Genomic DNA, 14,190 nt, shown 5'->3' with positions numbered 1-14,190 from the left:
CCCAGGAATTCCTCCCATGTTAGGTCACTGTAATCTCACTTCTCCAGTTCACTATTATGATGAAGACATGCAACATAATACCACCATTCGGAAGTGTGTTTGTAAGAAAGAAAAGAAGGAAAAGCAAGAGAAAGAGAAAAAGAGATTTGCCGGAGAGACAAAATGTACTTTTAAACCTAAGTTCTTGAAAGGAATTTTTTTAGATAATCCCCCTCTCCCACCACTAAGCCCACTCTCCAGAAAACGTACTTCATTTCCATTGATGATTTCTCTCACGTACGTTACGCTCTGTTTGCCAGCTCCTTCCTAAGAGCCTCAAAACGTCGGCCATTGCAATGCCCTTTACAAAACCAACTTCCTCCTCATCACCTCTTTCTCTATGAGGTCTCTTCCTCTTCTGATGCGTTTCTCATTCTGACTAGTAATCGTTTGGGTTGTGAATGAGTTTGGCCTAGTTATAAGACCCCAGCAGCATGCGGTTCGGACAACTGAACTTTTCTAATCAACACTTTCCATGCACACAGAGCGATTATGTGAAAATACAAAGGAATTTTTCAGAAGGTGTAGGGTACAAATGCGAAGAAAGAAAGAACAATTTGTCAAAAAACTCAAAGCAAATGGAAATTTCTTTGTTTGAGAATGTTTTGTTGAAGACGATTTGACATCTGCATCAGTTTAATATTGTTTAAAGTTAAAATGAGCTGTGAGTTGAACTTGATCTTGTGGAGACTGGATTTGAACTTGTGTCAGTGCAAAACAGTATTTCTCATCGAGATTAGGTTTACTGGATGTGTGTGTCTGTGTAAATCCCCCGGCCTCTAAAAATAATGCAGGAACTGTCGGGAATGTGACACACAGATATAACGACTGCAAGAGCTTAACATGGATCAACACCACACAGACAAACACACACACTTACACACCCTATAAAAACACTCTCTCTCAATAAACCTAAACCTGTCGACAACTGCTGTGGTAGTTAGACATACTCACAAAAGTCTAAAGACAAGCCCAAATGCACACACAGTGTGCAATGATACTTTTATGTACAATTGAACTCTGCAAACAACATAAAATTGTCCACTGATATGTGCATCTACACAGTGTGGTGTTTGCATGTGTGTGTGTTTGTGTTAGTGTGCGTGTGTTGTTTCACTCTGGGTGGTAATGTCTATCTGCTCATGTGGGCCAGTTAATTTTAGACGTCTCTTTCTGCTCAGAAGTCTCTCTTGTGTCGCGTCGGTGTGTGTGTAGGAATTTGTCACTGTAAGTGTCAGATGAATGCATGAGGCGTCAGTGATTTCAAAACTAAATGCTTATCAGATCACACCTAATGTGCTAAACAATAAAGAAGCAATTCTCATTCAGTAGATCAGTTGTTTTTAAGGGGTTAAGAACAAATATGAAACTGTCATCATTTACTTAACCTCATGTTGTTCCAAACCCATAAGACGTTTGTCTTTGGAACACAGATGAAGATATATTTATAAAAATCTGAGAGATTTGTGTCCCTCAGTTGAAAGTCAGTTCCACCAAAAAAATCATAAAGACATTGTAAAAGAAATTCACAAGAACCAAAGAGGTTTGTTCCTGCGCATTGAGAACGGTTGAGCATCTGTTTACCATATTTAATGTGCTCTATGGATGTGTGTTGATCCATGTCTATTGCTCGATTCATATGGAATTTTTTTACAATGGCATTATTAACTTTGAAGCGTTGGTGGAAAGGACTTTCAACGGCGGTACAGAAATCTGTCAGGATTCATTAAAAATAGCATCCTTTGTGTTTCAGATATGAACAGAATTCTTTTGAATGTCATGAGGGCAAGTAATATACAAAAGCAAACATTCCTGTAAGATGAAACATTGTTACGTATTAAGATTTTTTTGAGCTGCAGAGGCCCAACCATGTACAAAACAATTGGTCTTGAAGTGTTATGCGTTTGTTTTCTAAATGTCAGATTTCATACATTTTTATGCTTGATGGCCAATTAAACACTGTGGGTGGCACCACAAAACCATTTATTTTCATCGCTACATATAGTCTTTTTTAATGTAGTCCTTTACATTGCATAGTTTGTTGATAGTCTTTGAGGATGAGGGCATGTTTACACAACCTTTACTTATTGGAATCCGTCTAATTTGGCCGCTTCTATCAAGTGATATGAATTTGTGGCCCTGGAATTGTGCCAGTTTGATGTGTGTGTGTGTGTGTGCTACTAAATCATATGTTTTGGTGACAAATTTGTACCCAAAAATAGTGTGGTTTTAGTATTTATATCAAGCAGTATATAAAACACAATGGAAAGTCCCCATTTCGATAGCTAAGTAAACGTGTCAGTTGGCAGACATGTAGGGGGAGTTATTGATGAGTCATTTCTATTTTACTGAATGTTGTGTCTAAAAGCATGCATGGATTTGATCTTTCTTTGATTTTGTGTAATAAAACTCTCCACTATGGTGTCTAGCTGCTCTGGAGATATAGGTGTGGTTAGGCAAATATTTGTGTTTGACAGACAGTGGTGACTGACTATTTATTGAAGTTTATGTCTGATGGACAGAAGAACTGGAAAAAGAGCAACACGCCAACTATGAATAATCTTTTGGAGCAAGTGTACAGACAGTGGTATGTATTTGTGTAAAGTGCATTATTGGCTTTCTGTGATTGCAGATGGTATGCTTCACCGGTCAATATGTTTTTAGACACACTAAAACTAGCACGCTTTCACAGACACAGCCTTTATCAATGTGACCCGAGCACACAAACGCACACACTCACACCAAGTCTTTCTCTCTCGCTCTATAAACGCATGACTTAGGGCCATGTTTTAACAGGGAGATGGAGAGAGTGGAGAAAAGTAAAAGAGCAGCTGAAGTGAGCACCAATTTGCCTTCCAGCTTTTGAAGGGTTTTTAAGATGCTCAGCTTTCAGTCCATATAAGACATAGGAGGAATGACCTCTTAAACCACTACCAAACACAAAAACTTTGAATGTCTGCTCAACCCCAATGGTATTAACAGAATGCCATCCTTGCTTGGGCATTTGGATGTATGAAGTGGACAACTCAATATAAGAAGGTGTAGAATTTAAGGAAAATGTATCCAATAAAACTTTTGCCGTTGCCGTTTTAAATTCACTCAAAAAAGGGAGTGTAACTTAGTTTTAAAAATTAGTTGGAAATTATGACAATAAAGAGTAGTTGATATAGAGGTACGCTTTTTCCTTTGAATGCGGATTCGAATAAAACAAAAATGCAGCTATCATGTGTATCTGGAGCATTTATATGCATTCAATTTTACAATATCACTGGAATGAAGAGTAGACCTTCTGATAAAAGTTGCACAGATATAACAAAATCCGCCACTTATAAACCGCAGCAAACATATGACATTAAGTGAAATAGAAGTAGCAACAGATATTACAGATATTATATTAGACATACATCTGTAGTGTATCTGTACACATCTGTAGTGACCGAGTGTAAAGAACTATATATAAAAAATATAAAGAATGTGGGCCGGGGACTTTTCTATCCATCGGTTGTTGATTGGATATTTGGATGTGGACATTGCACTCATATATTAACACAAGCTTGCAGTCAATCGCAGAGAAACAGGGTTTAATCTGCCTGAGGTGACAAAGTCCAGCATATGTAACCAACAGAGAAGTCTGTCGTTTTCATCAGAAGATTGAGTGTTGATTTTAATTTTGATTTTAATTACACATTAGGAGGTCAAAAATATTTTTTAAAAATGGAACATGCATGGATGAAACATTCACAACACGCATTTACTAAATTGATCGGACAAATCATTTTCATTTCATGATGACATTCAATCTTGAAATTCCAGTGCTGACATTGCCATTCTCATTATTTTTGCCCATTTTCAACAAAAGATGATTGAATATGTTCACCACAATGCACAATTCAGCTGCAAGTGAAAAATAGAAGACAAAGTAAGAAACAAATTGTACCAAAAAATGTAATTCAAGAAAGATAATGATAAAAAATATGTGATAGTTATTAGACAACGCTAGAAGAAAAATACAGTAAATATAGTATTTTTTTTAAATAAAAATAAGAAAAAAAACAATAGGTATGTGAATTACCTTGGAAACTTTAAAAAACAGACTTATACAGGCAATAATTAATTATACAAGTTAGTACTTCATATTATTTCCCCTGATTTTCTGTTGGGTGGGTAATGCGCTCACTTGCCCACCCTTATTCTAGAAACTATGAAACTATGGACAGATGGACAAATATTGCTATATTCTCTCTCTCACTCTCTCTTACCCTCTGAGTGTGTGATCTATTAAGATAGTCAGACAGGGGTTGACAGATACACAAAGGCTTCTGCAGTTCTATTGTGATGGCAGCCTCACCATACAGTACGATCATTGTGTATGGCCTGCGGGTGGACTGTGTGTGTGTCTGTGTGTCTGTGTTTGTGTGTGTGTGATCATGGGACTTACACACTGCTCTGTGATGAATTACTCAGAGTGAGCAGATTATGCCGGTATGACATTGATATATTGAGACATCCAGTGAGATTTTATTGCATTCAAAATATGTGTGTGCGCGTGTGTGCGAGCGGGTGGATGTATAAGGATTTTTGTAGAGCCACTTGTTATCACATGGGTGAATAATGACAACAAACTGCTCTCTCGCTCTCTCTTTCTCACACACACACACACACACACACACACACACACTGGTACACACTGTATTGAAAAAACAGATGTTTTCTAACTTCCAATGCCCATGCATATATTAAACACATATTTTTGTTGTAATGTTTGTTTCAGCAAAAAAAAAAAAAAAAAAAATGGTCTGGATATCTGAACATAATCATATGGAGAAAAAAAAACTTTGCATTTATGTGTGTGTTTGCTTATATAGATGGATTATAGGCCACATGCAAGCATGTGTGAATGTTTGTGTGTTTTGGTTGGAGTGTATATTGAATTCCTGTCTTTGTGCTTTCTTGCTGTCATGGATACATGTTTTCGGGGTGTACGGTGGTCCATAGGAATCAAATGAGGCGTGAATAATATATCTCTTAATGACTTCATTCACATCAATAGCATTGACTCTAATGAACCTCCTGTCATGACTGGTGTGTGTATGTGTGTTGTGTGTGTGTGTGTGTTCATTCATGTGGCACTGCTGAAAGTAAACACACTTACGTGTGAGTTTTCATAGTTTTAAATTGAACTGTTGTGAAGTCAGGGGATTTTCCATTTATGCGAGTTAGTGTGTTTGTGTGAATGTGTATTTATGTATATTTGTTTTCAGTGGCACATTTACATTCCTCTTTTGAAATTGTATGCATTATGGAGTGGAACATCATTCAAAGACAATCTAACAGACATACTTGTGTAGTTCATGGTAATTTGATCCCACAGTCTACAGGTTTCTCTGTTGGAGTTTGTTATTATGATTTAAAATGTCTGCATCTTTAGTGTTTGTCTGTACATGCTCAGATGTGTTTAACCATAACAGTGCCAGCATTTGCCTTTTTTTAGGGATATGTACCATAGAAATACCACATTTTTAATAGTTCCATGGTATTTCTTTAAAGTATGGTATTCTTTGGCATAAATATAATGCCACCTAAATATGGTAATCATTAAGGATCATGATATAGAGCAAATTGGCATGTTAGTTCATTATTTATTACATTGTAATACATTTACAAAAATGCATTTGAGTTCAGTTTGTTGTGTTTTTGATCTTGATGTGTGAATATTATATTCAGTTGTGTTTTCAGATAACAGTGCCAGCATTTACTGTTTTTTTAGGGATATGTACCGTTGAAATACCATTTTTTACATGGTAGTACCAAGGTGTTCTTTAAAGTATGGTATTCTTTGGCATAAATACTATGGTGCATGAATAATTAAATTAGCATGTTATTACATTAATGTTACATTGTAGTTACATTGTAATATGTTTCTTAAAAGTGAATTTGAGTCAAAAGATAGTTTGATGATTACTGCAAGAGTTTTTTACTTTGACGCGGTTTGTATCTCTACATTTTATTTGTATGTTTGCTTTGGCCCTCATGCTTGCATACGTAACCTTCTGCATGTGTACAAGCATCTGAAATTGCAATAAGAAAATCCCATGACAAGAATTTCAACCACAGAGCAGGCAGGAAAAATGAGCATCAATGAGAGAAAGCGTTTTTCAAAAATATAAAACACTGCGAACTGTACTAAAGTCATTGAATACATTCAAATGAGGCAGTAAATCAGGGTCTTTACGATCCCCCGAAGTGTCTATATGCGGTTTAGACATGAGGAATACTGCGCGGGACGGCAGAACCCTTCTGTGATGCTTTATGGCTTGGTCAGGCGTTAACAGAACCTTCCATTAGCCTTCAAACAAAATCTCCCTTCAACCATGATTATTTGTTCCTGAAGAACTCGTATGAGAGTGGAATTATGGGAAAGGTCACACAGAGAGAGGGAGATGATAATGTTGACTGTGTTTTGTATGTAATGTAATCAGATATGTAAAGCTGACATCTTAACAGCTGCTCTGGGCTGAGTTTTATTGATTGGTTCATGGTGGTTTAGGCCGAGGGAAATTTCTGGTAAGGCTGACTCGCAACCTGCTATTACAAATGTGAGGCGCAAACACACACACAAACTGCGGTGATCGTTAAGCAGTAAATTATAGAAGGAAATCCTCGACGGCTGTATGTAATTCCCACTGGCAGATTGAGTGTGACTGGAAAACCACACCATCTCCCTCCTCTCTTTCTGTTCTCTATGAGATTTTCAATCTGTGTTTTGTAATTGTAGATTACCGAGAAGCTGAAGTTGGTCTCATATACTTACTCGACGTGTGCGTTTGAGAAACTGAATCTTAAAGCTCCAAAATCAACAGCTCTGACAGACACATCCTTAAAGTGACCCACTGAAGAAATGGGCTTAACTCTGAGTACGTGTGTGTGTTTGAATGAGTGTGGAAAGGACAGATGGACTCAAGCAGCTGTGTGTGCAGCCATTGGTCATGACTGAAGTTTGCTGGTGTGTGAAAGACAACATTGAGGCCTCGTCTGTATTTGAACAGGAATATTTCAGTTTGACTCACCCACACACACATATACTGTCTGCTGGAATCGACGGCAAATAGCTGCGAGACTCAAAACATCTTGAAAAGATTTAGAGAGAGAGAGAGAGAGAGGGGAAGAAAGGGGAAATAGAGTTACTATCTCCTGTCTTTCATCTTCAAGTGTTTCTTTGTCTCAATTGTTTCGATCTGTGTGTCTTAAAGAGAGAGAAAGAGCAACTGATAGACCGACAGAGGCAGAAAGAGAACGAGTCAGAGAGAATGGCACACAGGGAGACAGACGGAGAGAAAACAAGTGGTTGTGGGAAAGTTTGGTGGTTGTCTGTGTGCACCCACACTGGCACAATCAAATCCTGCTCTCTCACATAAACACACACACTAAAGTCTGACTGACTTTTTGACCCTGAACTCAGTGTAGTGCTGGACGCACAATATTTTCATGATTATTTGACAACTTTAATACTGTAATGATTTTAAAGTGGTTTTTATTTGCCTTAAAGAGTGTTAGTAGATTTGTTTTTTAACGTCTTGTGAGTTTATGAGAGCATAAAACATAAATGCTAATAATAATGAATTATATAATAAGTAATTAAAAACAATCAGTGATTAAATATCATTCTTCTGTTTATGCATTTAATAAAGCAGCACGAAACCATGCCTTGATTATTTCTATGTTATTATTAACATAAGCTTTTTGAATGTTCTTGTCTTTAATAGCTGTTCAAGCCAGCCAATATTCAAATGTAATTTTTGCACAATATAACTCACAAAAAAAAACTCTAAATGAATAAAGCAGAGTTTCCATTCCATTAGTTAAAGAGCCTAAAATTTTCACTTTCGGTAAAGGAAATTAAATTGTTGCCACTGGGAAAGAGCCTGTGGCTCTTTTAATAAATGTAATATATTACATGTGGTTTAGTGCATAGACAGAACGCTGTGACAGTGTATTTGACACGTATCCAGTCACCACACCAGCTCTGTCACCTCTACCGCACTACACTTCCCAGCATCCCTCATGTTTCCCACCAGCACACCATCAGCCATCATCTAATTACATCAGCACCTTCACCTCATCATCAGCACTCCCTATAAAGAGACACTTCTCCTGCACTCCCTTGTCTGGTCTCGTCTATACGAACACCTTAAGACCGATTACCTGTACCTTACCTGTTCTGTGGAAACCTTACCTGTCTTCTGTCGTCCGCCATCCGTCACCTGCCTTGCATCTGCGTCTGCGTCTGGAACCGTCATCTGCAAATAGAGACATTCGTTCACTGCAAGCTAAGTCATCCTTCATCTGTTCTTCATCCATCATACCACCAGTCTGCATTCCTGTTCAGTTCCGTGTATCTGTCCAATAAACTCTGTATTTGAACTCTTACCTGTCTGCATTCTTCTGTTCTGTGACAGTATTTAGCAATCAGCTGCAGATGCTTTCTGTTTGGGTGCAAGTGTGTGAGAAAGTTCTGGTAAGTTAGAGTGGCCAATCATTTTGATGATGACTTTGGCATTTCAGAATGACCAGAGCAACAAGTGAATTGAAAGTGACTTTTTTGATGCTCCTCTAGAAATGTATTTGATATATGTATTTTAGTCTTCTTAGAAGATTGCTCAAGCAAGCATCTTTTTAATCTAATATCCAGCATTTTATATGCAATAACTCATAGATATCCTACTGATATTTCACAGTCCTAACATTTCTTGAAACTGATTCCATGATTTGTCCTTTTACCATTATATTAATCTGGGTTTGCCAGTTCCAAACTTTAAGTGTAATCAGTATTTCTTTTACTAGAACTTGACTAGTGCCCACCTCACCAATATTTTAGTCTGTGTGTGTGTGTGTGTGTGTGTGTGTGTGTGTGTGTGTGTGTGTGTGTGTGTGTGTGTGTGTGTGTGTGTGAGAGAGAGAGAGAAAAGGATGGCAGTCTGTGCCCTCAGAGCCAGGCTTACAAGACGAGTGCTGAATGCCTCCAGTTCATAAACACCTCACTAATGAGCCTCTCAGGGGAAAGCAAATGATCAGCGCTCATTTCTTCACAGATCCCTCTAACATCTGCTAATGTGTGTGTGCGCATGACATTTTCATGGATGACAGGTGGTCTCCCCAACACCACTGGAAGTAAAGAGAGAGAGAAAGTGTTGAAGCACACATTCAAGCTCAGAGTACTAATCCGTTTTCAGTGTTTTTATCAATGCACCTCGAGTGTTAGTGGAACTAAATGCCTTGTAGTAAGAGGAACAACTCACAAGTGACAAATTATATTAAAGACACAATGAAACGGAAATAGCAACAACAGATCTTTTCTCACATACTGTGATGTGCGAGTGTAATGGGTTTTCAAAAAAGAAAAATGTGTAGGTCTGGGACTTCTTTGTATCCATCAGTTGTAGATTGGATTTTGAGATGTGGATGTTGCGCTCCAAAATGAATGTGGGCTTGCAGTCGATTTTGGAGTGGCTGGGTTTAAGCAGACTAAATGATTGGAAAATTCCAGCATACGTCACTAGAGAGAGGGTCTGGAAAGTCCAATTTTGACCTTTTGATGAAACATTATGAGATAAAATAAAAAATACATAAAAATGAAACATACAACAAGATCTATAACATGCATTTACAAAATAGATAGGGTACATTTTCATGTCATTTTAACCTCAAATTTGTCATAATATTTACTCAAAATTAAATGTAAATTTTTATAGCGAACATTTAAAAAGAGAAAATGCTCAATATCTATTTACATGGATGTTGGTACATTTGAACTTATTCAAGGGAAATGCCAAACAGGAAGCCAATAATAAAAAGCCAAAATGGTCAACAATCAGTCATTGTGTATATAACTAAAGTGAACCTGATAAGGAATGTAAAAAAAAAAAAAAAAAAAAAAAACAAGAATGTGAAAGAAAGAAAAATAAAAGACTTGAAAAATGGTGTACAAATGCAGAATTCATCAACTTGGGCTTGTACCGGCCAGACGCGCATTGGCAATCGATTGAGAGACTCATATCAGGGACAGTTTCACCCTGGCTCAAACTAAAAATCTCTACACTTGCCGCCTGACTGAAATAAATGTTTTTGATGCTGTCCTAGCAAATCCAAACACTTCCAGCTCTGATGTTTGTGTGCTTATCGTGCCATTTGGGGAGATAGCAATGTTTCTTGTTCGTCGTACTGGCGGTAATTTAACGTTTGCTATCAAAGGCTCAAGGATGTGATCTGTTTCTCTCTCTCTTTTTCCACTCATTCCTCCCTATCAGTTCACTCTTTCCTTCCTTCTCTTCCTCTCTGTATTTGTCGAGCACTGTGTGGCAAAGTAGATACATTTTTGTAGAATTTTAGGTTTATTCCACCATAAACTATATAAACAAAATTCATAATTTTTTTTAAAGTGTTGTTTTGCTCATCCACAGTGCATAGAAAAGAAAATGCAAAATGTGTCCATGTAAAGCAGCAACAAAAGACCAAGCAGAGTGCTTTTGCCAAGCAATCGGTTACTTAAAGTCTCGGGGCCCAGGACAAAATGTTAATCGGTGGGCCCCCACTTCCAATGAGAAGGCTATAGCATAGTGCACTTTAGTGGGCCCCCCTCGTCACGGGGCTCGGGGCAACATTCTCGGTAGCCCATCCCCCAGCTACGGCCCTGGTTGGCGTTAGACAGAACTTTTGCATAGTTGTCCTACTATTTCTGAGTCTACTTACTGGCCTTTCAAGTCAGTTATTACTACAGGATGAAAGTCACATCGCATTATTAAAATTCATCAGCCAAACATATATGTTTTATAATTTATACATTTTTAATGAATTTTTTTATTAATATTTATTGTTTTATTAAATATCAATATATTTCTGAGTCTATAATATCTTTACAAGGTTAATGGACATAAGTAAACCTAAACAAAAACACTTGGTGTACTGTAGTAGATGTTTGTGTCTGTGTATGGTTGTCCATGCTGGTAAGATTGCACTGCCCCCTAGTGGATGAAGATGTAATTCATCACTGCGGATACATCCAGACAAATGTGTGTGTTTGAGTGAATATTTTTAATATTATAAATACCTGTCTGTCTCCCTGGCATTTTTAATTTAAATCCTGCTGCTCTGTGATTGGTGCTGTCATGTGCCAGTCATGGAAATGACAGGCATCTAGATGAATAGAGCCCTCAACAGACAGATTGGCCTGACCTCGACACACACACACACACACACACACACATAAACACACACAGACGTTGATCTATTACGGTCAGTGTCTAGTTTTTGGAGACTGAGTGTCTGTGTCCCATTATGATTGACGGCTGAGGAATTTGACTGACAGGTCTGGCTAGCTGAACTAGCTATTCACAGTCTGTAAGGGTCCCATGCTGTGTGTGTGTGTGTATGTGTGTGCGGGTGTACGTCTATAAATGAGAGGATTGTCTTTGAGGGTCTGCTTTGCGTGAGGGAAGACACTTCATTAAAGTCACCCCCTACTGAAACGCACACACAGGAACCCGCACGCATGCATGGGTGCAAAGGTCAACCTTTGAGAACCCCTTGAATGTTGAATCATGTGACCGGGGCTTAAAATCTGATCATGTGACCGCATAAAAACATCAAGTGTTTCGGTTGCGGCTATTATGATAATTGATATTCATTGAAATGAATGGTCATAATTAGTGCAGGTGGGCTCTCCATAACTCATTATTTTAATTCTCAGTGTATGAAAACAGAAAGAGATGGAGAAATAAATCATTGATTAGATTAGTTTAACTTCTCCCAGTGTTTTATTGTGTTATATGAGGTATTTTTGTCCCTCAGCAGGTGAAAAGAAAGAGTGAAAGTGACAGAAAATGAAGGACAGAGAGCAGGAATAAAGCAAGGATTAAGCTTCTGTTAGTTTTTGTTCAATTATTGAAAAGAGGAAGAGAGCGAGTGAAGCACTTCCTCTGAAGGTGTTCAGAGGTCATCATTCAACCCTCTTACTCTCTCTTTTATTCTCTGTTTCTTTCTTAGCTCTCGATCCCCTCCTGGGTGTTCCACTCTATGCTGCCACTGAAGTTGTGTGTGTGTGTGTGTGTGTGTGTGTGTGTGTGTGTGTGTGTGTGAGCCCTCACTAGTTGTCAAGCCCACCTCCCACCATGTCTTTGTGTGTGTGTGTGTGTGGTGCTTTATTTCGATGTTAGTCGCCCTGTTAAACTGGGAACAGTTTTTTTTTAAATTGTTTTGTTTCAATGGTTTGATTGCCTGTGCCTGAATTCATCTCGCTCTCATCTGGGTGACAGCTGGAATGTTTGTACTGTAATCCAGACATACGTTTGATCTCATAAATGCGCACGCAGACCGGTGTCGGTGTCCTGTACAGACGCAGATGAACCTGATTAAAGACAATTCCCATTCAGTTCACGCTCAGGTCATGTCAGGATGACATTTTTAAAGAGCACTGAAGACTTAACCATGGCTGTTTAAATGTCTGCTCTCTGATGCCTAAAGAACCAGGGACTTCAGTTAGAAATGTTTGTTCAGTCTCATCATAACTGTTTGCATGAGAGTCTGCTGTGTGTGTGTATTTTTGTTGCATTTCTTCTTGCAGAAGTTACATTTTTAACTATGTTCTCATTCTGTTCTTGTTTTCCTTCCTGCTTTTTTTTTTCTTTTGTTGTTTATTTTCTCCCGCTGACAGTGCCTGCATATATCAATGAATCTTTTGTGTGTTGTATTTGAACACAAGGCTATTAGTTATGTGTAGGTTTCACACTGGAGGATTTTGCTAAAGTGATCAATAATATTATTCCTTCATTTTTTCTACTCTCTTCTCTTTGTCTTCTTTTTCATATTGACCATATTAATCTAAAGCTGTTGTTTGAGACAAATTGTAGTAACCATAAAGTGTTTATTTTGCTGTATAATGAAATCATTAAGTCTTCGCCTCTTCTGTCAGTCTTAGATTTTGTCATTATTTATTCAGCCTCATATCATTCTAAACCTGTATGATTTTTTTTCCTCTGTGGAACACAAAAGAGGATATCATTTAAATGTTCCATGCAGTTATGAGGATTGGAGCCACACACAAAACAAAAAACAATATGAAAGTATCCTCAAAGTGACCCGTACAACTTGGACGCTATATTCCACGTCTTCAGAAACCATACAATACGAATAAGAATTATTCAGTGGAACTCTTGACATCTGTCTCAGCTCTCGGTGATGTGTTCGTAGCGTTGTCTGATTCATAAGCAAAACATTATTTTAATCTTTTAAATGACTCTCTACCAGAGGGCCAGGGCCCTCTATAGGGGGCCTGGCATTTCCAGGGGGCCGCAATAATTCTTACAAATATTTACATTTAGTTATTAACATGATCTTTATTAAAATCCTAAAAACACTAAAAATAGCAATGTACAACATTCAACTGACATCAACATTTTAGTTATTTATTTATAATTTATTTGTATTACAACAGATGTACCATGGTGTACATATTAGCTTAGATATGAAGGCCTTTGAATATTGTCTTGGACAGAGGGGTCTCAGTGTCAAAAAGGTTAAGAACCACTGAATTAATCTGTTTTATTTTATATATAGATTGTTGATAATCTAGATTATCAACTTTAATTTCATATGGCTTCAGAAGACTTGGAGTATAGCACACAAATCATATAGACCATTTTTATGATACTTTAATGGTGTTATTTGATGATTGAAAGCTCCAGTTCCCATTTACTGTATTGCTTGTCATGCATTTCTCCTTTTGTGTTCTAAGGAAGAAAGAAAACCATACAATTATGAGTCAATTATGACAGAATTTTGACAGTTGATGTCTCACAGTCTGCCTTTGCTTTTGTCGTACAACCAGAAAGGGGAACGCAATCTGTGTAAATAGGGACTTAGCTTTAGATCATTTGAATACATATCTGTCTTCATAACTGCTAACGATTGTTAATGTTCTCTTTCTCTATTTTACAGTGACCTTAGTGAAAATCAAATCCAGGGGATTCCTAGAAAAGCATTCAGAGGAGCTACTGAGATCAAAAACCTGTGAGTTTTCTGTATCTATGTGTGAAATACAGAGAGAGAGAGAGAGTGAGAGAGAGAGAGAGAGAGAGAAAGTGCTTTGAATTAATGATT

The 14,190-nt window shown here is 37.7% G+C and overlaps 1 protein-coding gene across 13 annotated transcripts in view; it reads left to right on the top strand.

Annotated features, from left to right (window-relative positions):
- Positions 1–14,190, top strand: part of slit2 (slit homolog 2) — a 76,043-nt gene that overhangs the window by 23,761 nt on the left and 38,092 nt on the right. For all 13 annotated transcript variants that reach the window (XM_084104327.1, XM_084104329.1, XM_084104322.1 and 10 more), the window contains exon 5: positions 14,029–14,100. In XM_084104327.1, coding sequence (XP_083960453.1) covers positions 14,029–14,100 — 72 coding nt within the window. The remainder of the gene's footprint in view (positions 1–14,028; positions 14,101–14,190) is intronic.

The sequence above is a fragment of the Abramis brama genome (genome assembly GCF_963993115.1).
Source record: "Abramis brama genome assembly, chromosome: 2".
Lineage (NCBI taxonomy): Eukaryota > Metazoa > Chordata > Actinopteri > Cypriniformes > Leuciscidae > Abramis > Abramis brama.
The sequence above is the reverse complement of the archived record's forward strand: the minus strand, read 5'-3'. Positions and strand labels throughout refer to the sequence as shown.